The sequence below is a fragment of the Eucalyptus grandis genome, chromosome 1 (genome assembly GCF_016545825.1).
Source record: "Eucalyptus grandis isolate ANBG69807.140 chromosome 1, ASM1654582v1, whole genome shotgun sequence".
Classification (NCBI taxonomy): Eukaryota; Viridiplantae; Streptophyta; class Magnoliopsida; order Myrtales; family Myrtaceae; genus Eucalyptus; species Eucalyptus grandis.
Window position 1 is genome coordinate 26,587,682 of NC_052612.1, and position 27,648 is coordinate 26,615,329.

Here is a 27,648-nt window from a genome sequence, read left to right on the forward strand (position 1 = left end):
AACGCAGAACATCGATCATCCATAATCATGAATGTTGTCCAATCCAATTGCCTAATTTTGGATTATAGAAAGGTGCTAGGAAAGGCTGTGCTGAATTAGACAGCTAAACGAGAATGAAAGCAAGCTTGGTGGAAGAAGATACAAATACGAATATATATAGAAGGGCATCTGGATTTACGTATCGGAACCATACTGATTCAGGATTTTTGGATATGTACAAATGCTTATAGTTCGAAAATGAGATTATACAATGAATAGATCCTTCATTTGCACCCAACCATAGGCACACCGGTCTCGAATCCTTTGAATAGTTGATGCTGCCAAATCGACCAAAGGCCTAACTCTGACCAGCTCCTTCTCTACTTGGGCTTTCATGCGAGAGTCGACCTAAACAACGTCACAAGGAGATAATACCTTTTATCAGATCAGGGTCATCGCATATTCTAAGGGAAGTTGGGAGAGAGAGTGAGCGGTCACCAACCTTCTCAATGCAGTATACTGTATCCAATACATGGCAGAAATACGAAAGCTGCCTGTACAAATCTGCCTCCGGATACTGGCAAATGCACACGAGAATATTAGGAGGCTGAGCTTGCATTGCGATATTTAATTAAACAAAGAAGTGAGAAGTTATAAATAGACCTTTCGTATCAGACGCCCATTGCAGCGAGGATATTCTGGACAAACGGTTCCTCTCTCGCTGTCTCCTATTACTCGTAAGCTCAGGCTGCATGTTGAGTGCTTGCAAGTTTCATCATCACACTGGAATTATAAGCCACCCAAAAATAATAATAGAAATGTTAGTTGATGTCGTAGTAATCCTTTTTTTCTTTTCAACTAATTGTTATAAGAAATTACCATCATCAAGCCCTTGTAATACTGGGAAATGAAACCATCAGCTTGTCTTTTAACCTGGCAAAAGCATACTTCTGTTAGAGATGGCCATGTAAATAACACCTGCTATGAGCAACATGGACCTACAACCAGCGTGACAAGGCAAATAAAATGTCCCATGCTGGAGGGAAATAAGTATAACCAGAGAAGCACAGCTAATAACATGGCACGGGCACAGTTTGTCTCCCTCTTTCTTTTGTTGGGCAAATTCTCAGTTCTAACACTAGATGATATATGGACATCACATGTCAACTCATACCAAAGCAGGTGATTTAGACCTCTTATCTGGGGCTTCTCTAGCAATTCAAATGCCCCTTTATATGTTGCATAACCAACAGCCCAAATAGATTTGAAGTCCAGTATCTGTACCGTGTTATAAAGTAACAATGAATATGCAAATAGACTTCAAATCTTCTGGATGGACGGTAAGAGACCACTTCCATAATCATGTGATAAAGGAATATAAAGAAGAATCGGTTTGTCTATCCTTAGACTGACAGTAGGACTTGCACTTCGTAAGTGAAGATACATATGCCTATTGCCTAAAGTAAAAACATATTACTTTGCTTATCCCTTCTATTTCAGAAGGATCATCCCAGAGATCGACAGAAGTAGTTCATGGCCATCTTACCTTTAAAAATGAAAGAGAGAAAAAAAGAAAAAGGAAAGGGTTCCTGAGAGGCCTTAAACCTGTTTAGAAAATCTCTTTCTTATGGCAGCAACTTTGTGATAAAGGAAAAGTACCTGATTAGCTATCATTGCAGAAGTCAATCTACTGGCTTCTCCTGCCGGACATTTAGCACAACTCAATGTGCACCAAAAATTAATAGAAGATTGCTCCACTTGATCAGGGGTTGTACGTTCATTAATGGATGTACAAATGGAAGTAAAGATGGCTGGGCAATCAAATGTACTAGAGCAGCTGGGGCATGACAAGATCAAAGGCTTACAGTCCCGATATCTGTGACAAAAATACACAGTTGATGAGACAAGAATGCAAAAAGTTAAGTTACACAGGATAAGAAACAGCTGCAGCCAAAAATAATGGGGATAATTTCCAATAGACGTTGAGTGGGAGAAACAGAAAAGAGGTGCATACAATTGGCAAAAACAAACAATATTTCTGCATCCCTTACAACACGTTTCATTTTTCACAGAAACTAATTCTCTAGACTTATTCACGCATTTTGCTAAGTTATCTTTCTTATGCTGCTCATTATGGAAAGAAGATGAAGGAACCAAAGAAAGTCACCTTTCTTCATCATTTATGGCTGACAAGAGGGGACCAGCAGTATCATTGGTTGTGGCTTCACTAAATTTGCTTTGGAACTGGAAACGTAGTTTCTGTCAGGAATACAATTAAAATGGATTTGTCTAATTGATGTTTGCAAAGGAGGGTTTCTTGTACCTTAGAGGAGTCCAGACCTAGACAATCAGCTAAACGCCCGGGACTCGTACCCTGAATTGGAGCACATAGACGGGACACCACCGGATGTATCTACGTAAAACAAAAGAGAAAAAATGAGCTACATTCCATTCAGTAAGTTCTCGTTGTTCAAAATGCAAAGGCAGAGTTTCCAGCAGAAAATGAAACCTGCTGCGACAAGTAGTAATCAATATCAATCATCCATTTTCCATCGTCTTTTTTCAGTTCGTCAGGATGTCTCGCACGCTGAGCTATCCCTGTTGAGCTATTCAATTCGACAGCCTGTACAGAGGAGAATTGGGTGAACATCCTAATCCTAACAATTAAAGCATCATATGATTTTTACCTCAGATGTAAATGCTCCTTAGATACCTGTTCACAGCAAATTATGTAAGGAATAGTATCCCCCACAGAGCAGCCAGTAGAATACCCACTTTGCTTCAGTCTCAATGCAACCTAAGAAATGCCAATCCATTCAAATTCATAGATAGATAGATAGATAGATAGATAGATAGATACGTATATATAAATATATAACACTATCCAATAAGACTAGAAAGTCGCCAATTTATGACTGGTTAATGAATTTACCTGAACATGTGGTTGGTTCTTGGCATCTGGGTAGGCTTCAGGAGGTTTAGTCAGTGTCTTTGTAATGACATACTTCTCAAGTGCTACTTGACCACTTCTCATATCCTCCTGCACCTGTTGAATATGCAGACACAAAATCAAAACTCGACATTGTAAAGATGCATATTCCCGTAACATAAGTTCAAAAACCAAACTAACATATAGATTGATGGGGTGACTTAGAACGAAAGTACAAATAATGATGTCTCTTAGCAAATTTTTGTGTTGTCTTTTCAGATAATTTTCCTCCCTAGTACTAGTTATAGTTTACCTACTTTGTCTTGTGTCAATGCCTATAGCCTTTGAAGCTCATTATGACAAGCATTTGACAACTCAAACACACACTGTAGACCGGTAAATCAACTGTAAATATGCATGACCTAAAAATGGCTTTTAAATGTTAGGATTCACAATGTTTCATTAATGAGATAGATCCACATTAAAACAGATTTTGCAGCATTTTGGGAGAGATTCTAATTCCTGTCATAATTCTGGTCATAGGCACATGGAAGGATTAATTAGTGAAGATTGAATACCAGATATCAAATTCACTTTTCTACTCCGTCTTCAGTACAAGAAGTAAAATTGGCAAAGTTAGAGACAATAGTTATGACTTGCCTTGATGAGGGAGTTATGTATTGATTCGATGACATCCTCACATGACCTGTGATTAGAACAAATTGCAGCAAAATGAGCCACCGGGGGGTAATAGCAAAAAGTCTAGAGAATGATATCTATAAAGATAATGCATAAGCTTTTGGCATACCCTCCTGACAGAATTTGACTCAAGCAGAAATCTCCTAATTCCTTTGATAATAAGCTCCAGTCTCTGCGAACCATATCAAGCCCCTTCCTTTCAATGACCTACACCAGGCAAAGTTTCATTTACATATTCTAATTATATACTTAAAGATTAAAAGTCAGTTTTAACTGGCTACCTCATATGGAGTTCCATCTTTGAATTGCACTTTGACAGCTGCATATTTCTTTTTCTTGAGAAGCAACATTCTCTTGTACAAACCATCAAGGTCTATTTCTAAGCACCTATATTTTTTGTTAACCTGAATGAACATTAAAAGCAATAACTCAGGACAGTTAAAAAGAAATAACTTGCACAAAACATCCGCATCCTACTCAGAACTTTCTGACAAGAGATGTGCTTCAAGTCATCCAAATTTATGTTTGCAACACTCAGTGTTCCCCACCACCACCCTTTATGTGTGTGTCTGGGTGGGTGTGTGGTGGGACAGTGGGGCACATCAATCGTCCTAATCTAGCACTTGATGGCATTTCAGTGCAAAACCAGGTTTTCTTTGAATTTAGCCCTCAAAAAGCACATCAAAGGACTCTAAATTACTATTTGTTTCACACAATAATGATTTGTTTTTATTAATACCAGATCCTAGAACATGTAATGGGGGTTCATGACCTCACCTCTTGTATGACTTTCCCTGCAGTTGCTTTTGCTTTGCTGATATCATCGAGTCCACTGTATATCATTATTGAATCTGTATCACCATAAATTACCTGCCACAATATAAGGCCAACAGTTCCTTTTAATGAATATTTGCAGCAGTCAAGTAAGACTAACACTGGTCTTGATAATCAGTCATAAGAGATAACCTCTAAGTTCAGATTATTCTGGACAAGATCGACGGTACTTTGCAGAATCTCCCTTCCCTGCAATAACCTCACACTTTTAGCTTCAAAATTATTCATTAGATTAATTAATGGTTCTCCACTTGATTGAATTGTTTTTAATTACACAACATGAAACAAGAGCTATCCTTACCTGTAGCGTTATAAGTTCTGCAAGAGGCTTTGCATAAAATCTCGAATTAGAAAATCCAAGACATCCATACATGCTGCATTTAATAGGAATATTACTTTAGGACAAAGAAAAGTGGCACAAGTTGAGAAGCAGCAGGCCCTTAGGCATAATCCTGAAAGCAAGAGAGAAGGAAAAAATGCAATACCTGTTGGCTGTTAACTTGAGTGCTTGCTGTTGAATGTCAAACTGCTGGACCTTGAGACCAGTGGCTTTTTTCATCCATTGCTTTACCAACTTCCTCCTTTCAACCAAATTTTTAAGCAACTGCAAAAGAGTTTCAAACAGATAGATATATTGCCTTGCTTTTTCACGGGAAAGAAGCAAAGATCTCACAAGACTTCCAATAGAAATTCTATTCCAAGTGAAAATTCGGAAATAAAGAAAAGAAAACAAACAAAGAACACATCACTGAAAACTTGTTGATATTATTTGAGTCGATCATCTATCAAGGATGAGATATAAATCAACATTAGTATTCAAAATTACGAAGAAACTGAATAATGCATTTTGAAGTATCATCATTCAATGGGAGTTGCATAGAGCCAGTTTTTCTGAAAAAAGACAGGAGGACCAGAGCCAAATTTAGAGTGGAAGAAAGGCATGGGATTAAATGACAAACGGTCATTTCCTGTGCTTCGTAAACATAAGATGATGTCCTGTTCAGTTCAGTAAGATTCTATAAACAAAAATGGATGTCAAAGAACGATCAAGAAGTAGTTATGCATAAAATTGGAATTTGATGGTTTTTCTTTTGTTCTGCTATGATCCTTTATCACCTCAAACTGTCAGTACTATTATACAAGAGGCTTTGCCACTTCCCCACAGAATATCACAAAGCATAAGCAAGAAGTCGTCAGTCTATGGAAAATTAGTAGGTTATAATGCCAGTACACCTTCAATGTCATGAATTTATTATGGTAATAGTAATCTAGACAATTATGTAAAGAAGAGTAATGAACAAACGAGTACTGATTGCATACATCTTCAGCAGTATTTGTTCTTCTAATGGGGATCCCTACCAAGACAAAGCAGCAGAAGAAAGCCGAGAGGAACCAAACTTCATCTTAATTAACATTAGAACAGACATCCTGTCATTCAGACATCTCAACACAATAATTGAATATCATCTACATCAATATAAGTATACCTCGGGTAAAACTCCTGTTGTTTTACTGGATGGCAAATGGGGTATAGATCCATCAGTTGGTCTTTCTACCGTGGTAAAACAAATATTATACTCCTGTAATATAGCAGAAGTCAATATTCCTAGATTAGGCAAATGATGTGGTATATAGACTTTTGCAGCTTCACATCGCCGGAGAAAAGATTGAAACCCAGATGACCATGGAGGGAGAAAGAGCTTTGGAATTAGTAGTGTCATTAACCTGAATGATAGAAGGGTAAAGACTATTGAAGTCCAGAAGCAATATGTACTTGTCATATAGACCTTTCTTTGGCTCCAAGACTAGCCCACCAGAGTATCCAGGACCTTTTTTACCCTTCACATGCTCATCATTCTGAGGTTCTTCAGTATCTACTCCATCCACATTTTGGTCTTCAACGCCATGATTGCTTTTCCGTTTCACTAATCTTGTTTCCTTTGAACGAAATGAATTTTTGTCGGGAACAATATATTTCTTTGCATGAAATGCATGCAACAGTAAATATTCTACTCTCTGAGCCCTGGCACCCTGAGGAGGAAAATGACAAATAGAAGGATTGATATTTATGTTCTGTCTCCACTGGAACTCTGTGAAAAGCCAGAACACAGTGAAACTAGAAAAGTTTGCTACTCACTTGCAGAGTCTTCCCCCAGAGGTTTCCGCTTATGTTGGTTAGTTGGCGTGTGAGAGGAAGAACGCTCAAATGAAACATGAGTTCCAATGACAACCATGCATCCGTTTCACCACACTCAACCTGGAGCATGATAACATGGAAGAATCACCACAAAACTATTTGAAAATGCCTTTAAGAAAGAAGCTCTACCCTACAGCATGTTTCTGCTACTGTAAAGGTTCTTCTTGCTTCTAATGCTACTAAAGAGCCTCTCTTCCTCTCATGCCAATATAAAATTGTACCTTATCAAGTTCATTCAGGTTGTATTCTAAATTACAATAACCAATACAAAACAGTCTGCATTAATACGTAATTTCCCTGACCTATTAGACATCCGAGATGACAACGCCAAATAAATAGTTGCACATAACCAGTCAAATTAATCGTGAACAGCTAACACAGGATTCCTACCTAAAACCCTCCATATTCTCAGCTGCAGATACGCAATCCAATTAATTAAGAACAGCTGGCACTGACCCAGAAGATACTGTCTAACAAATGCTAATACTTGTAGAAGGCAGTATCTCAAAGGATATCCGTTTCCCCCCTATTTCAATGCATATTATTTATATTCAAGTTAAGAAGACTCAAATAGTGATCCACTGTGAGTACTATATTAAGAGCCAATCAAATAATTCAAGCAAATGATCAGAACCTACAAGTTGCATGAGAGACTCTGAACTTTGGAACATTCTTGGGACGTCATTAGGTGCAATCTCCTTACGATCTTTGTTGAGCTGAGTCTTTGCAAGTTGTGTCAAGGAATAACTGATCTGAGAGGATTAAGTTGGCATGAGACCCAATGTCTATCAGAATAAAGTAATTCAATCCTTGCATGCATTCAAAATCAGGTGGTCTACCTCTTTCAGTAGGTCCCGAGAACACAAATACGTGTCACATAGAAGCCGACCAGCAATACATAACATGATCCCCGGACTTGCTCCAGATCCAAATAATGTGCTTCCTTTTGTAAGCTTAGGCATTACTGAGCGCTTCAGACGACCAATTTTGGACCACATAATGCTGGGAACTCTGCATGCCTGCATGATAATATAAATGGATGTCACAAAAATAGTCTGAGTCAATGAATATACAAATCATATCAATCATACACAAATGTAACTGAGGAAATTCCAGAGCCACTTTAGGAGGCCTTGTTTTCCTCATTGGACACTTGAGTTATGTGGCTCCAATATCAGGTCCTATCGATACATTCAATTAAAAAATCAGACGTCCCTTATCCAATTAGATCTTATTTCTTCATTGCAGTGTGGCAGTTTTCTGCTGCACAAATTCAGCTAGCTTTCATATTACATGGTTTGGAAACAGCCATAATCAGTCCTGTTAACTGTAATTTCTCTTTCTTTTTTTCCTTAAACACTAATTTTTTAATTGGCGGATAAGCCACAACTTTCATGTCTCATCTTTTTGTGCATTGGTTAAAGACATGCAAAAGTTGCAGACAGAATTCAAACCTGGGCTCTATGGAGAAGCACATCCAGGTCAAATCCAGAAATGTTATGTCCAACAAGAACATCACTATCCAGCTTGTGTAATTCAGTCATCAGACAGTTTAAAAGAGCTCTTTCACTGCAAGGAATTTTTTGAATTTCATTGAAGAAAGTAGGAAAAATATCTGAATATCACTGAAGTTCCCAACATCGTAATGAAGAAACACAATATTGGAGAATAAAAGACCTGCTTTCGTAGCCTATTATCTTTGCTCCTGCCTTTGAGTTCTTCTCATCAGCCTCCTTGGTGAATCCCATTGGAAATATGCCACCATCAGGCTTACGCAAAACAGTAAAATATCTCAGCATATCAGGTCTTTTCCACTCTGAGGCCAACATGGGAGTATCAATCTGTATATACATACAGCTTGTCAATGGTAGCTTATCTGAAAATCAACTGTAAAACCATTTGCAATTTACTGGACTGTAAATTGAAGGGCCAACTATACTAGCAGTAAAAGGGCCCATCACCACTGGTGATCAATCCTGCGTCAAAGTTTTGATATGGGATTCTTTCAGAAATGAAAGTCTGGAAGTCAGAGACTCAGTGTTCTAAGCAACCCTCAAGAGCAAAACAGTTAGAAATCATAGTCGCTTTATGAGTCTGAAATTAGATTCATTTGTTAAAGGATGTGTTCGAGTTTGAACTGCAACACTTAGCAATAGATTATCTTTCTACAAAAAGCATGCCATATATGCACACCCAAACTCATAGAAGCCACTAATTTAACTTTTGTTAAGCCATCAGTAATTTAACTTTTGTTAAGCCATCTGATGTCTAAATTATTACCACATGGCACTTCATAGGCAGTTTTAAGTTCTTCCCAAGATGAGATCAAAGCATGTACTTAACGGATTTGGATATGGAAGACCTCAAACAAGAGTCTCGTAATCTTAGAGTGTCAATTGAGCTATCCCAAGTCAGTTAGAAGGTGAGCTGAACATCAAGGATGAAAATATACTCCTGAACATCGGCCATTGACAAGACGAATAACTTTAAAATATGGTGAAAAACCATAATGGGAAATAATAATGCCAGCAAAGGGTGAGATAAAACCTTGGCCTTCTGACAGCAGATGATAGATGCTGAGACAATTTCATGAGCATTCTGCTTCTCATTCATAATTGTTTTCAAGTTGATTGCTGTAACCACCATGGGTGGAATCTCTATCATATATTTTGAAGACAATGGCATGCCTATGCCTTTGGGAGAGTTAACAGTAAACTCAAATTTGCACCAGCTCACCTGTGTAAGCAACCAAGGATTACATTGTGAGCAGCTAAGAAAGCGTCTCAATGGAAGAAGACAATACAAATTAACCTCACCCGCTGAGCAGCTGGAGAAGAAGAAAAATGAGATACAGACAACCATGAAGGTCCTTTTATCTTCCTCTTAACTAGAAAAAGCTCCAAAGCACTGCACAACATTATAAAGTTCATTTTCCTTTTCTTCAGATGGATAAATATACATTGAAGCAGTAGTGGATATTGAAAAGTTAAAATGAATAGAATCCCAGCAAGAGACACAACAGAAGAGAGAATCTGGGAGAGAGTCCGAAGCAGCAATCTGACGGAAAATTTTGAATAATTATTATTTTTTTTTTTTTTGGATGACCTAGGGAACCCCGTAAGCCGACAGCCGACGGGCAAACCCCGGAGCGATGCTAGCGGAGGATCCACCACCCCGACGTCGCGCTTAAGATCCCGTGCAGCCAGCAGGATTCGAACTCCTCTCCTCCTCGCAAAGGATCATGGGAGCCTTATCCAACTGGGCCACCGCATGCGGTGGTTTAAATTATTAATTTTGTTATTGTGGAAATGGAGAAAAGGCAGTTGCAACAGAGAGTTTGTCCATCGGAACATGAGAATATAAATGAGATCAGGCAAACAAATTTTCATGCAGTCCCATGGGCACTGCAAACAAAACATATTGACTATGAACTGTTTAAGATGTAATTGTCAGAGACTAACTTTAAACCAACTCTTGTAAAGTAATTAAAGCATCTCTTATGTTGACAACATTTCCTCAAAGACACTTCAGAAATTCGATGAGAGTGGAAACTATCATGCGTTTTATATGTTATGCCCACTGGTTCTGATTAGAAATGAAACCCCATTAAGAATCTAGTTACATTCTGCAAAGATTTTTCTTCTGACTGTTCCACTGAACAATTGGCCACATAAGTTGATCGCAATGGTACAAATCAGTGCAACCATTTTCTGTAATAAGCTCTTCGGATGAGGGGTACAGGATAGTGGAGCAATGTCAGGCTAATTTCAGAATAAAGGATAAAGCAAAATTTGACAACCTGTATTGTCACCCCACAAATCAAAAGCAGAAAATATTAGTCGGCTGGTCCACTGCATTCTGCTGTCTCCTTAAAAGTTCCAAAGATTTGTGCTAATACTAGTAGAAATAGTGCTTGATGTACAACCACTAGCTCACAAGATTGATTGACAAAGTGAAGTGGCAAATTCTTGTCAGGAACTAATCCATCACTCTATTAACAATGTTGCAGAGTGATGCACCAACCGAACTGTGTCTGCAGTCATGTGATAAGGAAACAATTCGAACTCATACCTGCAGTGAGTTCCAAGCAAAGTGGCAAAAGTTTCCCCTTTGAGATCTGCTGGCAAAGGTGGGTCCTAAGCACAAAAACAGTAGAATGATGATTGCTTACAGAAAAATATAGCAAGCAAAAGCTGAAGCTGAATATGCAATGGCAGCTTTGGTGGCACATACAACCACAGTTAAGTTGAGCTACTCAACCAATCAACACTTAAAAAAGGAACTAACGGAGAAAAAGTTCATATTTCTTTAATAACACCAAAATGTTATAGACTTGATGAATTACCTTGAATGGGTAATTGATCTTGAGGACATAATTCTCCCCAAGAGGTATATCAGATCGTTCGAATGCATATCTCCTCTAGTTCATTCAATGGAGTGAAAATATGAGTATATCATAGTTGAAGAAAGTTGGAGAATGTACTCATTGAGAGATTTAAAAGACTGTATCTGCTCACCTTAACCATTGTCATGCTAAAAGTAGAGACATTGAGATCTACCAATTGCTTTACCACTTCATTCTTCAGTCCTGGAGCCAGATCCTTAAAGAGAGGGACAGAATGCAAGGCTGATTAAAATAAGATGTAATCAGATGAGAATCGACAAAACAGATGCATGTGAAGACCAACATACAAGCAACTTTGCATGGAAATCTCTTTGAGAAATCCGAGACTCCTCAACATCTTTCTCAAGCTTCATTGCTTCATAACTGTCAAAAACAGTTGGAACTGCATATACACATCTGTACATCTCCTTTATGACAACACAGCAACTATTGTATATTCCCCCTGCTTTCACCTGAATTGCAATGGCACATGCAGAGGAAAGGTCATTGTCTGGATGCGTAACAATTTGCTCAAGCAACAACATCAAATATTAAGATTTCTTTTAGTTCTTCAAAGGAAAACTTTTTGCCGCTTGTCAAGCTTCACAGTCATTAGTTGTCAACATTTCAACTTACATTAGGCATCCATCCCTGAACCACGAACTAGATCCATTGTCCCAATTTCAAGTCCTTATACATCTCAAATCACCAATACTGTCAACCCAGTCAAATCATTACTCATGTGCACAATTATAAAGACTGAAAGCTAACTTTGAAACATCATGAACTATATTTAAAATTATTTGATAAACCCTTCATAGAAATGTAGTTTTTGTGTGCTGCTAAGTATTGTAACTTATCCGTTTAGTCATACATGTTTTAAAGCTACACCATCTTGAAACTTGGTGGAGCAACTTCTTAGATATATAGCTGTATGATACTGGAGCTCAAGGGTGCTACAGCTATAAGATGTAATTAAAACCTCCTGCAAACACTGCAGCACCCCTTTTCACAGCTATAGTTGTAGCGGGGAACTCATACCAGATACCCTTTTAAGCTATTGCAATTATAGTAAATTAAGTTTGGTAGAGGTTGCAGGACCCCATTTGTTGACATGTAATACAATTCAGACAGATGCTTGAAGCAAAGTACCACTTGAAAAGCCTGCCACTTGCATACCACATTCTCAACAACAGTAAACTCCAATGTTGTTCCTTGACCACAACCCTATGTACGGTGATCAAATGCCAAGACCTTTACATTGCAATGAATAGGTTACCATAAACTTCTTGGGTAAAATAAATAAAGCGATCATCAATTGATAGCAGCAAGCACTAATGCATTAGCGAGGACAATAAAAGAAGCTACACTACTAGGTTGACGATATCCATAAAATTTGAGTAAGCCACTGAAAGAACACCTTTCAAGATTTTCAAGCATTCACTAAATCATTTGCCTTCAGCTAAACTCTTGAATGCATCATGTAGGGAGAATTCCCATTACAAAATTGCAAAACGAGTGCCAGACTATTTTTTGCTTTATAATTCCCATCCAAAAATTTCACAACATGAGTTTCTTGATCAACCAACTAAAAAGATAAATATCGTGCTCATCTACAATGAACTCGATTTTGACTGAAAGAAAGCAAGAGTTCATATTCATTTAAAAAGTTCTGTGAGTCGGAGTTGCTGAATATCACACATGGTCTCGTTCAACCAGCTACATGAACAGAAATAAACAAGCTAGAATTTTCTGTTGATGACAAGCTCGGTTCAAGAATATAAGCAATGCCTTCAACATTGCGGCTGTGCAAAATGTTCAAAGGGTAGATGTAAGGCATGTATTAGCGAGCAAAATTTGACTAGTGACAGTTTTGGTGGAGCTAAGCTGCTCACAAAGAAGGGGCGATGTGATGTATTGTCAAGAACTTCTTGAAAACGGAATCAATTAGCCACTCTATGCGGAGATGAAAGTCCAGATATACCTATATCAACTAGGCGCTACCGTGTCAGGAGACAAAAAACTTCTCTACCTATTCTTTGCAGCAAATCCTCAGTTGAAAGCCAGACATGTGAGTGTCAAATTCTAATAGTGGTGCCAACAATCCAATGGCTGGGTAAGAATTACTATGCATAAATACTAACATCATCACAAGAACATACCTTCCCAAACAAATAGAGGTTTCCAGCGTTAGCACCGTAAATCTCCTCATGTGCATCGAACATGTAAAAGGGCAGTTTCCCATCCAAGTCCAGCTCAACTTCCACTTTTTCCTCACCGATTGCACCATTTTTAATTGAGCCAGCAACACTGCCATTGTTTTCTAATCCTTCACTTCTCATCGCTTTCCAATCTGCAGTCGCACTCGGTCTTGGATTCTTCTCCACTGTGATCTTTGCATTCAGAGTGTGAAACTCCTTCTTCGTCTCTGATTCTGATTTGACATCAGCAAGCCTTGGCATGCTATCCTCCTCAACCTCAACTAGTCTTTCCTTTATATCAGACTCATCCAACTGCACGGATTGTTCTCGGAATGTCGATGCAATTCCCTCTTTTGATTCCTTCATCAACTCATCCTCTAGAATTGAATCCGATATGTCCCCTGAAACCAGCTCAAGATCATGGCCAACTCCCCCATTCCCCAGATCAGGCTTGTCTGAGAAACCAATGCAATCCCCGGTCTCCCTTTCCACTTTCACACTGCCTACTGATACCGGACCCCTCCCATTTGGATGCCCCATCCTGCGACGCTCTCTATCGGCTTCATCCGGGGCGAATTCCGCGATTATATCATCCACGATGGTATCGCAAGACAGTGTCTTCGCCTTATCATCTCTACTGCCGATCTTCTTGAAAACCGAAGACGTAAACATCGAAGACAGCTTCTGCTTCCCCATCAACGCTGCCGCTGCGGACAGCGAAGACGGTGCGGGTTTCCTCACCACCGGATCCTTCTTCTCCGCCTTCTTTTTCTTCACCTTCTCTCCTGCACGTCCGTTACGAACCAACGAAATCAACAAAAATCCACGGCACCGCCGGTACGAATCAACGACCGATCGGTCGAAGCGGATCCACAAAGCGTCCGGAGTTTCTCACCTTCCGATTCTTCGTCGGACGAGCAATTGGGGCCGGCCCTGGTCCAGTCCTCCTCCTCGCCGTCGTCGAGGTAGCCGGGGAGCCCGCCGTCGTCGACGATGAACCCCCGGACCTCCTCGCGGCGCTTGGCCACGATCTTATCGTACTCGTCCTCCTCGACCACGTCGTAGATCGGGTCCTCGATCTTGATCTGCGCGGCGGCGGCGGAGGAATCGGCCCGCCGGCCGGCGCCGACGCCGGCGCGGAGGGCCTTGAGGCGCCGGAGCACCTCCACGCGCGCCGTCGAGGCGGTTCCGCGGCTCCGGCGCTGGCCGGCGACTCTCTGCTGTGCGTCTTCCATCTCTCTCTAGCGCTCTCTGTCTCTGTCTCTGTCTCTATCTCGAGGCGCGAGGAAACGGAGGATTTAGAGAGAGAGAGAGATGTGGCGGGAGTTGGGGGGTAAAGGGAATATTTTTTTGAGGTGGGGGTTTGAAAGATGGCGGGAGGGGAGAGCGGGATTTGGCGGCAATGGAGCCTTGACTGGCTCGGCGGCTCCAAGTGGCAAGTGCAAAGGGTATAAGTCTTGACTCTTGAGTATTTATTTTTTGGTTTGAGGAGATACTGTATTTTGATGTATGTAGAAATATTATACACCAGGGTATGATATTTAATCATACTTTGGTAATGTTTATATCCAAATCATACTTTGGTAATGTTTTTATATCCAAATCATACTTTGGTAATGTTTTTAATATCCTAGAGAGATATATCCGATTTTGTGATTCTGTTTTTGATTGGTGAAGTAAATGTGATTTTTGGGGATATGCATTGTCACTACTCGTATCATTTATTTGTTTCTAGTAATTGGTTGTGGATTTTCATTGAGTCTACTGGCATAAAGAATTTTGTACATTCATTGTAATGCTTGAATTCCAATTTGGAAATCTTTTGTAACTATAATCATTCGAATGTCGCTTATCCAATAATAAATGCATAAAAAAATTTATAAGGAGTTGCGATAATAATCCATTGATTATTTTTGTTGTCTTAATGGAAAGTTTTGTAAAGTTATAGGAAAAGTGAGATATGATGGTTGATAAATTATATTGAAATATTTAAATAATAAGTCAATTTTTTATTTAATAGTTTGAGCCTTTTAAACAATTGCACAAAATCTCACAAATTGAATATAAATTATGAATAATACACGGTCTCCAATGTAATTTGAAAAATATGCTTTGATTGTTATTCTTATATGAACCTTGCAATTTTAGAATTTTTTATATTTTGATAGCCTATAAATACAATTTATTTAACAAGCATTTTAATTTGAATTGTTTATTTTAATAATCAATAAACCGAAGTAACAGATAAAATCGCATCTAATAAATACTACTACTAGAAAAAAACCACGTCTAATAAAATTTCTTCTTTTTCTTTATTTTTCCTTCAAAATGGATCCTACTTACACAAACATTAAAAGATTATACATCGGGGTATGATATTTAATCATACTTTGGTAATGTTTTTTTATATCCAAATCATATTTTGGTAATGTTTTTTATATCCTAAAGAGATATACTTGATTTGTGATTCTGTTTTTGATTGGTAAAGTAAATGTGATTTTTGGGGATATGCATTGTCATTACTCGTATCATTCGAATTTTTATTTGTTTCTAGTAATCGGTTGTGGATTTTCATTGAGTCTGCTGACATAAAGAATTTTGTACATTCATCATCAAATACATGGATTCCAATTTGGGAATCTTTGTGTAACTATAGTCATTCAAATGTCGCTATCCAATAATAAATGCATAAAAAAATTTATAAGGAGTTGCGATAATAATCCATTGATTATTTTTGTTGTCTTAATGGAAAGTTTTGTAAAGTTATAGGAAAAGTGAGATATAATGATTGATAAATTATATTGAAATATTTAAATAATAAGTCACGATTTTATTTAATAGTTCGAGCCTTTTAAACAATTGCACAAAATCTCACAAATTGAATATAAATCATGAATAATACACGGTCTCCAATGTAATTTGAAAAAGATGCTTTGATTGTTATTCTTATATGAACCTTGCAATTTTAGAATTTTTATATTTTCGATAGCCCATAAATACAATTTATTTAACAAGCATTTTAATTTGAATTTTTATTTTAATAATCAATAAACTGAAGTAACAGATAAATCGCATCTAATAAATACTACTACTAGAAAAAAACCACGTCTAATAAAATTTCTTCTTTTTATTTTTCATTTTTTCCTTCAAAATGGATCCTACTTACACAAACATTAAAAGAACTTACCTAATGACATGAGAATTACTATTTGAAGTACTAAAATCTTCACCAATGTTGGTTCATGCTGTCTAGCCATTCTCCCCCTATCTGAAATGTGATGAGATTCAATCATACGTATTTCACCATCTTATAAATTTGTCACAGGTCACATCTTGTCTAACCCCTCTTGACTCCTTACCCCTTGTGGAGTACGAGCCTAGTTCATCCGTGAACCATATATTTACCAACGGAGGTCCTGCTCAAGAACCAAGTCGTTCCATATGGAAATAATAATTAGTTTTTATAAAATCTCGTGAGGACCAAGTGCTTGGCATGCGCAAGTCATTTTTACCAATTCTAAAATAGCCCAGTGTAAATGCTGTGACAGAAGCTTATAGCACCTACACAGCTATATAATAAAAGAGACAGAACAATTTGGACTCCTTCGGCTAGTTCACTGTTTAGAGAGAATCTTAGATTAACACCGTTTAAAGTACATGTCAAAGAAGTATGTTTTCTCAAGAGAAAAGGTATACGTTAAAAAATATTTTAAATCAATATGATTTCTTAGGAAAATTGAATGCAGCAATAGAACAAAATAATTCTTCAGATTTATGCCGTCAATCATTGAAAAACATAGACAAGAAGCCAAAACAATGAAAAAATCTAAAACTTTTCCATGGCAAGATTGTTAACAGAAAATTGACACGAATAAAAAATTCGATGAACAAGAAAATAAGGAGAGATAAGCTTATGATTGTTATTCTCAATAAAAGATAAAGTTTCAAAATAAGTAGGATTAAAAAGTAAAAATTATAATACGTTCCAAGCAAAAGAATGACATATTCATGAAACTAATCGCAAAGAGTGAGATATTGATGACTCGAGGGGATTATGATTCTCTAAGCATATTTTCATTCTAGAGCACAATTTACTTTTCCTCGCATGTGAAGGAAATATATTATAAAAAATTACGAGCAATCTTTAATACGGAGTATCTCTAAGTTAGAAATTTAAGTTTCAAGGCTTCTTGACTCTTGAAAATCAGTTAATGAAGTGGGTTTATTTGGGGGAGAAACCCAAATAATGGCAATATATATCAGCATTCTTGGCCTCGACATGCTAATCAAGGGATTGGAAGCAGATTAAGTTTATCGTAAGTACATAGGTGGGAATATTAAGTTTGTTCAGAGTATTTCAACCAAAAAAAGAGTTTGTTCAAGTATCATTATATCTTATGTTGCATCAGAATAAAAAAATATATCATTGAATTAGAGCTTAAATTATTTAAGTAATAAAGTACCCAAAATGGGATTTTTTTGAAGGGACCGCCAAAAGAGAGAGAGAGAAAAGATAGCGAAGAAATGGCCATGTGGGAGAGATGGATGGGAAACTGCTTTCCATCATCACTCGCTCCTCTTTAAGTAATTACTTGCTCTGCGCTTCAAGCGTTACTCTTATCTCAGTTCCCTGAACACCACCCTGTAGACCTGGCTCACCTCTGCACCTCTGCTGTCCTCTGCGACGTTCTCTCTCCTCTGCTCTCCTCTGCAGACCGAGAGCGCAAAAGTGCAGTCCTTATCTCGCCTCTTTCTCTTTCCTTTTTCTTGGGTTTTGTCGTTTTTCCTTGAATTCGAAACCTCGCAGCATTTGGTTGCAGAAGGATCCCTGTTCCGAGGGTTCCGAGCATGATTTTTAACTCCTTTTTGGCTTTCGTTCTGGCCCAGAACCCGCGAGGAGAGACCGAGGAAGCAGAAACTCTTCTCAGTCCGTTCGTGCGCTTGATCATCGTCGTCGTCGTTTCGAAACAAACGTGCCCGCTAGCGAAGGCTTCTCAGCTACCAAAGGTTTCATCTTTCGCGTCTCTGCTTCGTGCGTCCATCTTGAAAAGGGTATGTGCAGATTTTACCCTCGCTCTTTCTCTCTCTCTGAGCATATGTTGCCGACGTTGGAGTCTTTCTGTGAAAATTCCAGAGTGCTCCCTGTTCTTTATCTTTCATTTCGCTTGGTGGGTAGCATCATGTGCGAGAACCCAGCTGGACCATTGCTTCTTTTTCTGAAAATCTGATCATGTACGCTGTCAAAGTTGGAGCCTTTCCTTCCCGAGCCTCCCTCTTTTTGCGAGGAATGACTACCGGCTGAGTAAATTACGGCTGACTTGTGATGTGCTCAAGTGTGTAAAGCATTGCTGTTCAAGGGGTTCCGTTGCCCTTTCCCTTCTTTGTTCTTGTGGAGCACTGCCGTCACGATTTCTTTTGATTTCCAGCGTGCGTGAAAGGAGATGTAATCTCTCTGGCGCTTCGTCAATTCGGCGTTCATTGAGCAGAATGATCACATTGTTCATCCTTTTTGTGTACTCCTGAAAATTAGAACAATGATGAAATTATGGTTGATGCCCTTTTTTGGCAAATTGCAAAACTTTACAAGAGGAGATTTCCCTCCGCTTGAGAAATTGCTGATCTTTTCCCCTGATTTTTCTTGCGGAACATCAGTGACTCCTCCTAAGAAATTTGGGATGAGTAATGCCCACTAATTTCATCCCCGGGTGTGGTATTTTTTGGTTCTGATCTTTCGTTGAAATTTCTGTCATCCCCGGATGTAGTATTTTTTGGTTCTGATCTTTCATTGAAATTTATGTGCATGCTTGTTTCTTGAAGTGGTAAACCTCGAAGAAGGAATCCTTCTTTTCTTGTTTTACTTAAAGTTCTAAAGATGGATATCAATCTTCTCCCCTTCCCTATAGTGCAGTGCTTAGAACTCTATCTCCCTCTCGGTGCCCATGTACACTATGGTGGACATTTCCACTTTTAATTGCCTTTTTTGATATTTCCGAATTTCCAACTTCATTTAATCATTAATGATGTGTTTTTGGATAAAATGCAGGTGTCTCAAATTGCTACGTCTTCAAAAGTCGGTTGCAAGAGTATGCACAAAAAGTGGGACGACCAACTCTAGACTATGAGACCATAAAAGAAGGTCCTTCACATGAAACCTTCATTCAGATTTAATCGGAAGGCAGCCCAGACCCTTTTCAAGATGAACGCACAAAGCAGAGAATCAGACACGAAAGATGAAACCTTTGGTACCTGAGAAGCCTTCGCTCGCAGGCATCGTTTGTTTCGAAACAACGACGAGGATGATCAAGCGCGACGAACGGACTGAGAAGAATTTCTGCTTTCTCGGGCTCTCCTCGTGGGTTCTGGGCCCAAAACGAAAGCCAAAAGGAGATGAAAATCACGCTTGGAGCGCTCGGAACAGGGATCCTTCTGCAACCAAATGCTGCGAGGGGAGAGCGGGATTTGGCGGCAACGGGCCTTGACTGGCTCGGCGGATCCAAGTGCAAAGGTTATAAGTCTTGAGTATTTATTTTTTGGTTTGAGGAGATACTGTATTTTGATGTATGTAGAAAGATTATACACCAGGGTATGATATTTAATCATGCTTTGGTAATGTTTTTTATATCCTAGAGAAATAAACCCGATTTTGTGATTCTATTTTCAATTGGTGAAATAAATGTGATTTTTGGGGATATCGAGATATGCATTATCACTGCACATTGTTCAAATTTTTATTTGTTTCTAGTAATTGGTTGTGGATTTTCTTTAAGTCTGCTGGCATAAAGAACTTTTTACACATTTATCATTGGATGTGCGACATAACTTGGAAATCTTTGTGTAATTATAGTCGTTTAAGTGTCGCTTATCCAATAATAAATGCATACAAAAATTTATAAGCAGTTGCAATAATAATCCATTGATTGTTTTTGTTATCTTATTGGAAGATCTTGTAATGTTAATAGGAAAAGCGAGATAGAGTGGTTGATAAATTTTATTGAAATATTTAAATAATAAATCATGCTTTTTTTTTTATCTAATAACTTTATTTTTTTAAACAGTCAACGGTGGTCCCACAATTTCATAAATTCAATATAAATTATGGAGAATACACAATCTCCCACGTAGTTTAAAAAAAAAATGCTTTGATTTTTATTCTTGTCAATATTATAATTTTTATATTTTCAATGTCCTATAAACACAATTAATTCAACAGGCATTTTAATTATAATTATTTATTTCAATAATAAAAAAATCAAAGTAATGGATAAAATCGCATCTAATAAATACTACTACTACATAAAATTGTGTTTGATAAAATTTCTTCTTCTTTTCTTTATTTTTCCCTTTGAAACGGATCTTACTTATAAAAACATTACAAGAACTTACCTAACGACATGAGAATTGGATTGTGACAAACTCCCCCATTTAAAGTATTGAGATCTTCATCAATGTTGGTTCATGTCGTCTAATCATTCTTTCCATATTTGAAACGTGATGGGGTTTAATCGTACTATTTTCACCATCTTAAAAGTTAGTCAAGAGTTGTATCTTATCTAACCCCTCCCGACTCCTTGCCCTCAGTGGTGTATGGGCCTAGTTCGTCCATGAACCACACATTTAGAGGCGGAGGTCCGGCTCTGATCTAGTTTGCAAGACCCAACTCGTTCCATGCAAAGCGAATAACATTTCCAGTAAGCTTAATAAATAAATATTATCTAAGTTGACTTTTGAAAAGCGGAAATAATAATTAGTCTTTTATAAAATCTCGCGAGGACCAAGTGCTAGGCATGCGCAGGTCATTTTAACCAATTCTGAAATAGCCCAATGTAAATGCTCTGACAGAATCTCGTAGCACCTGCACAGCTATATAATAAAAGACACAGAACAATTTGTACGAGAAAATATTGGGTACCCTAACAGTGCCACGTCATTCGTGCTCTGAACGATTCATTGCGTGACAGTGTCCGTGTGTCGGTCCACGTCGTCCACTTCTCGGTTTCAGCGGTTCTGTCTCTCTCCTCTCTCTCCTCACGATAAAATAGGGGCGGGCTTGGCTTGGCTCGGCTCGACTCGGTGCAGAAGAAAAGACAGGTCATGAGTCCCGCCCAAAAGATTTCTCTCTCCTCAAGTTAAATTTTCTGCAATTTTCTCTCTCTCACTTTCTCTCTCCTCGCAGAAGAACAAACGGAGAACGATCGAGACCTGCGTTCTTCCGCATCCGCTGGTTGCTTCCATCGCCCCCGCTGAGGCCGACGCCGCCGACGCTCCTCCTCCTCCCTCTCGCGACGTTCGCTCTGCTCTCTCTCTTCCCCCTCCGCGAAGTCGTGCCTCTCTTCCAGCGAAACGCAACGCCAACGGCCCTCCGCCTCCGCCGGTTGCCTCCGTCGGCGTCGGAGTCCGTCGCCCCCGCCTCCTCCGCCTCCGCCTACGCGCCCGATGCCAACGCGTCGAACCACGACGGCGAAAATGGAGGAGAGAGAAACGACGAAGCAGAAGACGGAGACGAAGAAGCAGAAAAGCGCGCGCTCGGGGTTCTGGACATGGGTCGTCGCGTCGGTCGCGTTCCGGCTCGCCCTCGTCTACCTCCCAGGAACCTCCGCCTGTCCACCCGCCCCGAGGTCGCTACCCCTCTCACCAGCATTCGCCGCCGTAACGCCGCCTCTCTTCGCTCCGTCGATCGATTCCCGATCCCCGATCCCCCGCCCCCTCCTCCCTTGAAATCTTGGAGGTCCATTTTCTGATACGATTTCTGGTTTTTCTTGTTTGTGCCGCCTGCAGTTGGGGAAGGCTACTGGTTGAAGCAGTCGGTGATGTCTCTCCCTACGCAGGTTCGGCTCCGTTCGATCAGGAAGGAAGCTGCTTGTTTGCCTACAGTTCTCCTTTGCTGTTGCTCGTTCTCGGACCTCTCGCTGTCGAAAGGTAACTACCGGAGTATAATCGCCGACGCATTTTGAAGGCTAGGTTGATTGTGAGCTTCGCTGGTTATCTTCTAGAATTGAACTAGATTTATCTGGCGTTATCGAAGCGGCTGTGGCTTATGCAATTATGATCCTTTAAGAATGGCCGCCACCACATCTCTCCTTGAATCCTCCATATTCGACCCGTCATTGACTGATGCCAAGATTATGTGGGGACTCCATCACCCATACCAGACCATCATAGGGAAATCTGCGGAGAGACAAGTTCTGTGGAAGTCAGTAAAATGTGTCTTGTGGTTCCCTGATTTTGAAATTTATGGATATGGAAAAAATTTGGAGGGACAGAAGTTTTTGAAGAACTTCTCCGAGTATTTGGCGATTCAGTTACATGCCGACGCATTATATGAAGTGCCAGTTATTCAGTTACTTTTTTGGCGCTTCGCCAGAATGATGGTGGCGACGGACGACTTTGTGGAGGCCATCATCTCTAGGATCGAGCACAAGTCCCGCAAGATCGAGAGCTTGCTCAAGCAGTAAACTTCCCCTCCTCGATCCCTCTCTTGCCGCCTTTCCGTCCGCGATTTCGCCGGATTGATTTTGAGCTGACCCACCTCCGCATTTCCTCGTGTTTCGTTTCATCGCGTGCAGGTCGAAGCTGGTGGAGGCTCTCAAGACCGCCCTCGAAGGATCGCCTCCGAACACGGGGACGAGCGATGCAAGGTTCGCCCTGTTTTTTTTGGTGGGTGTTTGCTGCTTGTATCGGTAGATCTTTCCGGGTGGTGAAGTCGCGGTCTTTGCAGTCAGCGAACTGGATAGTGGTGCACAGAGCGATAATGGCGATGAAGGATCTGGACGCCCTGTTCTCTTCCCTGGATCCCGAGTACTACAACATCCTCATGAAGTGAGTGTTGCGCTGTCTTTTCCCTGTTTTCCGTACCCGTCTGTTGTCGATGCTTGTTCGGATTTATTGCTTCGTGTTTGCTTAGTAATCTTTACCGTGGAATTGAAATGTTTGGAGTGATGGTAGCAATTTAAGGCACAGGGGATGGTTTTCTTGTTTCCATTAAGTTTGTAGCACTTGAAGGCACAAGTGACATCAATGCCGAAATGCCACTGTGTGTGGGGGGTTTGTGAATGGCTTAATCTTTTCACTCAACTGTCTTGTTCTTTCAATGGGACATTTCAGTACTCCTGTAGTCCCTTGATACAGATTAACATAAGGACCATGAGCTCATTGGGTAGTGACGATTATGCCTAATGATTATCGGTTGTGAAGGGCTTAATTATTGAGCTGTTTGTTGTGGCTGCAGCTTTTGGTAGAGATATTTAATAAAGATCAAGAATTCATGGGTGATGTAATGACTAGAAACAGCAAACTGTCTCTTCAGTTCATTGGTTTATCTGTGTCATCAGGGTTGGCACGTTAGGATCTCTGAAGACTTCATGTTTTTTTTTACCCCAACGACTTAGTTTGATATTCATTTTCTTATTTCTGGTGTTCAAACCTACAAATAATTGGGTGAGAATAACTCAAACTAATGAAGTGATCTTGGAAGAATAACCATTTATGAAATTTGACCATAACTTTGCTAAGGAATAGCCTACCACCTTGGTTTACGTTATCAGTTTCTCAATTTTGCTTATGAAGAATAGGTTGCGCCAGTAACTACTATTAATTGTATGCTTTGGCTGATCATAGTCTATCTATTTAAGGCCTTGTTAAAATGTTTGTGTTGTTGTATTGTGAATTCACTGAATTATGCTACTTGTGATTGCTCTACTTATTTGTTGACACCCCATTTTTGAAGGAACAAACCTTGTAAAACTATGCAAGGCAGTCAAGTTAGAGTGTATAGGGATTCCTATTCCCAAAGAAAAGCCCTTTTAGAGGCTATGCTCAGACTAAGCTGGACTTTCTTTATTGCTACAATGTGATTTGTATTAGGCATTCTAGTTGCCTCTTCCCAAGGATCGGTACCAATGCTTTGTTTGGGAAGGAGGGGAGGGGAAGGAAAATTGGGGTAAAGTTTGAAACTTTGGCGCAGAGAGGACAGAAATTTAATACCAGTTTGGTTTGGGTATACTTACAATCTCTTCCTGGAGGCTTATTTTTCTATCGTGGAACTTCTTTGGCCATTTCTTTCTGGGGACTTCGTGTATCCACTAATTCTTATTTTTCTAATTTCCATTGTATGAAGCTTCATAGATGATATGCTACTTTGAGAAAAGAGCTAGTGAAGCTGCAACACTATGCTGCTTAAGTTTAAGTCTTATTTTGTTTCAGGGATGTTACCATCAGGAGACATTGCAGCCCTGGTCTATCTGTGGAACCCTTTCACAATAGTTGCATGTTTGGGTCTATTGACATCCCCTATTGAAAATTTGGCAATCCTATTAGCCCTTTATGGTGCTGTAACACAGAACAAGCTTTGCTGGCTATGAAGATCTGGAAGTCCCACCGTAAGACTCTAATCTTCATTGGCCGTCGCTTTGTCATTTTCAAGGAGGTTGAAGTGTGAGATTTGCCTTAAAAACTCAATTAAGTTTTGGAGGAGCGTTTTCCTCCTTGGCCTTAGATATCAAATCCTGATTTGTATTCATCAACTTTCAAAAACAAACTCCAAAACAAGGTGCCATTCTTCGGTGGAATCGGCATCAACCAAGATGTACTGGTGGTGGATTTGGATGATGATAATCGTGTCTCATCACCTAACAGCACCGTGTCGAGCATAAGTGGGAAGAGAAGTGAGAGAGACCCGCATGGAGAAAATGAAGTTGAGGCTGAGAGAACTTCGTGCTCTTGTGAGAGCATTGGAGGAGATGGAGCAAGGAAGAAGCTCAGGCTGTCTAGAGAACAGTCATTGGTGCTAGAGGAGACATTCAAAGAGCATAACACTCTTAACCCTATGAGTGGCAATTTTGGTCATTCTATTATTGATAAATATATGCTTTCTTTAATTGTGCGTAGCATGTAATCACTGCTTATAAACCTGACATGGATGTTTGGTAGGAAAAATTGAATTTAAAGTGCGTTTCTGTCATGAGATTGATGTTTATTTGTAGTTGTCATTTACCGGTAACAGTCAAATTGGGGATTTGAGACCTTTTTCCTGTGTTATTTTCTGCAATGATTGGATCTGTGTGAATCACAAATTGGTTTTCATTTTTATTTATGAATAATGAGATCGTCTTTAGGTTTCCCTTTGGATGTAATAAAGGGATGGTTTCGATGAGTTTAACTGGAGATTGTTTTGAGTTTCAGAAGCAAAAGCTTGCCTTGGCCAAGCAGCTGAATCTTAGTCCCAGACAGGTAGAGGTCTGGTTTCAGAACAGGCGTGCCAAATAATTGATAGTTTTGAGTTCTTTTTGCCCAAATACATGGCTTTACATTTGCGTCTCATCTGCATCATTCTGATCATTGTGGAAGAAAAATGTCAGGAGTGAGAGAGAGGTGGGTAGGGGTGGGGGTGGTTGGTTCTCTCTTAATCATTCGATGGTAGTTCGACAGCGAAGTTGTTGTTTTTCTTTATAGTGAGTGCATGTAATCTTTGGGTCCACATGTATCCCAGTTGGGCCATCTTGCACACGAGGTGTGTGAGCGTGTAGCGGGAGTCCGGTGATGTGACTTGTCACTTAATCTAGAGTACACTTTGCGTTCACTTTAGTATGGAGCACCGATATGTGGGATCCATAAATTCTAAGCCGCCAGGGGAAGAAGTGAAGTTATTAGGGAGTACTCAAATACCTAAAATTTTGTTATGCGAGGGCCCCAGTTTAGATTCATGCACTCATGATTTACAATGCAGCTCTGGAAAGCTCTGTTTATGGTTAGGATAATGACGTTGGGTCTTTTGCATCAAAGAATTGGTTTGATTAAGCAGCTTCTCTATGTTAAGTTTGAGCAAATGTGCAATTCTTTTGTCTAATAGCTGCCATCTTGATTTTCTTAATCACATGGAAATGGGCTGAAGATTGTTATTCATACTTTACTAGATTGAGCTGATAATGTGTTATTATCATGCTATAGTTTGGCACCAACAATCTGTGTGGGGTAGCTCTGTATAAGGATGTACCGTAACATCTTTTTTTCTTTTTACCAAATTTGGTGTAGGACTAAGATGAAGCAAACTCAGGTGGACTGTGAGTACCTTAAGAGATGCTGCGACAATCTTACACAGGAAAACAAGAGGCTGCAGAAGGAAGTGCAGGAACTCAGAGCACTGAAGCTCTCCCCACAGCTCTACATCAATATGAACCCTCCCACCACGCTCACCATGTGCCCTTCATGTCAGCGAGTGTCTGTTCCTTCGGCATCATTGTCGCCTCCATCATCTTCAGTCACTGCCTCAGTGATTGGCCCCATGGGGCCGGTCCATAATCCTTTTATCAGCCAATCGACTCAAACAAAGATAGGTTTTCAGCGATATAATTCATTCATCAATTTGTACTCATAAGCAATGTCACCGTCCATATCTAACGAAACATTAGACCATACAAGATGATGCCTACAATTACCTCTGGCTCTCATAGTATTTCCGAACAGCCACGGATGAGTTCCTCATTCATTTCCGTGAAGCATATATTCGAGACGGTTTTGGCAATACTTGGATTCACCTCCAGGTGTCATCATTCATTAGACATAAACCCGAATCTCCCTGGAGATACCTCCAGGTGTCATCATTCATTAGACATAAACCCGAATCTCCAACAGAGCTGGGCAATTAGTAAAGGCAATAAGATTGATTTGCACAGCTGATACCCATCTCACATGGTAAACATAATTCCCCAGCCTTCTGATCTTTGATCGAGACATAATGTCACAAGCAAAAAGCCTGCACTCCTGTCAATATTTACGATTCACAAGAGCTGAACTGCTCATGGACCTTCCGGTCCTGGCTGGGTACTAGCCTAGACAAATCGTTGATTTCCGTTTAGGAACACCAATGATAAGGTGACTCGATTTTGTGTGTCAATTGAGCAGAAAGAGATATGAGAAAAGAACAAATCAATCACAAGCACCTTGCCTACAAACTATAAAATCAGAGTTGTGTGGGGGAAAATCTAGCGAAAGAGAGCCTGGGTACTGTTCTCTTGGGCACTTTCCCTTCAAGCTTCAGTCTTCTATATGCTTCTCTGATGTGGCACGGCCTGATTGGGCCAGATTCTTTCCTCTCACTCATGACAATCCTGGCTGCTACCACATTATATATCAATCAAGACAGATATGAGGCTAAGGCAATTCGTATATACCAAAACATGCTTTCAAGGATAGAGATGATAGAAAGCAAACAAATGTAATACCTGTTTCCACAATTTCTCCAACAAATATCTTTGCAATTCCCGACATTGCAATTGTCATAGGCATTGTAACTTTCTGACTTCCCGTAACACTGACCAGCAGCTGCATGCCAAAAAAAGAGCAAAATGCCGATAAATCACCTCTTTGGCTCTATTTCTAATTTCCAAACAAAAGAGTGCACATCAACCAAGGTGCATGAAATACCACAATA

General features: G+C 39.7%; 1 protein-coding gene and 1 pseudogene across 1 annotated transcript; one reads left to right on the forward strand and one right to left on the reverse strand.

The window, feature by feature from the left end:
• Nucleotides 1-14,475, reverse strand: LOC104457116 (DNA polymerase alpha catalytic subunit). Its single transcript, XM_010072054.3, has 32 exons — nucleotides 14,119-14,475; nucleotides 13,185-14,008; nucleotides 11,331-11,495; nucleotides 11,156-11,239; nucleotides 10,984-11,058; nucleotides 10,710-10,774; nucleotides 9,455-9,545; nucleotides 9,186-9,374; nucleotides 8,316-8,479; nucleotides 8,093-8,207; nucleotides 7,478-7,657; nucleotides 7,277-7,390; nucleotides 6,579-6,698; nucleotides 6,167-6,472; nucleotides 5,929-6,021; nucleotides 4,927-5,045; nucleotides 4,743-4,815; nucleotides 4,574-4,630; nucleotides 4,385-4,477; nucleotides 3,889-4,011; nucleotides 3,717-3,814; nucleotides 3,569-3,614; nucleotides 2,912-3,025; nucleotides 2,693-2,776; nucleotides 2,489-2,602; nucleotides 2,303-2,392; nucleotides 2,147-2,223; nucleotides 1,639-1,855; nucleotides 859-912; nucleotides 643-762; nucleotides 482-556; nucleotides 1-387 (listed from the first exon to the last, which is right to left on the reverse strand). Exons 1-32 carry the CDS (start codon nucleotides 14,456-14,458, stop codon nucleotides 244-246), a joined length of 4,623 nt encoding a protein of 1,540 aa, XP_010070356.2. The 5' UTR covers nucleotides 14,459-14,475; the 3' UTR covers nucleotides 1-243.
• Nucleotides 14,476-21,685: 7,210 nt separating this feature from the next.
• On the forward strand, nucleotides 21,686-24,645 carry LOC104453266 (annotated as a pseudogene).
• Nucleotides 24,646-27,648: the final 3,003 nt, after the last annotated feature.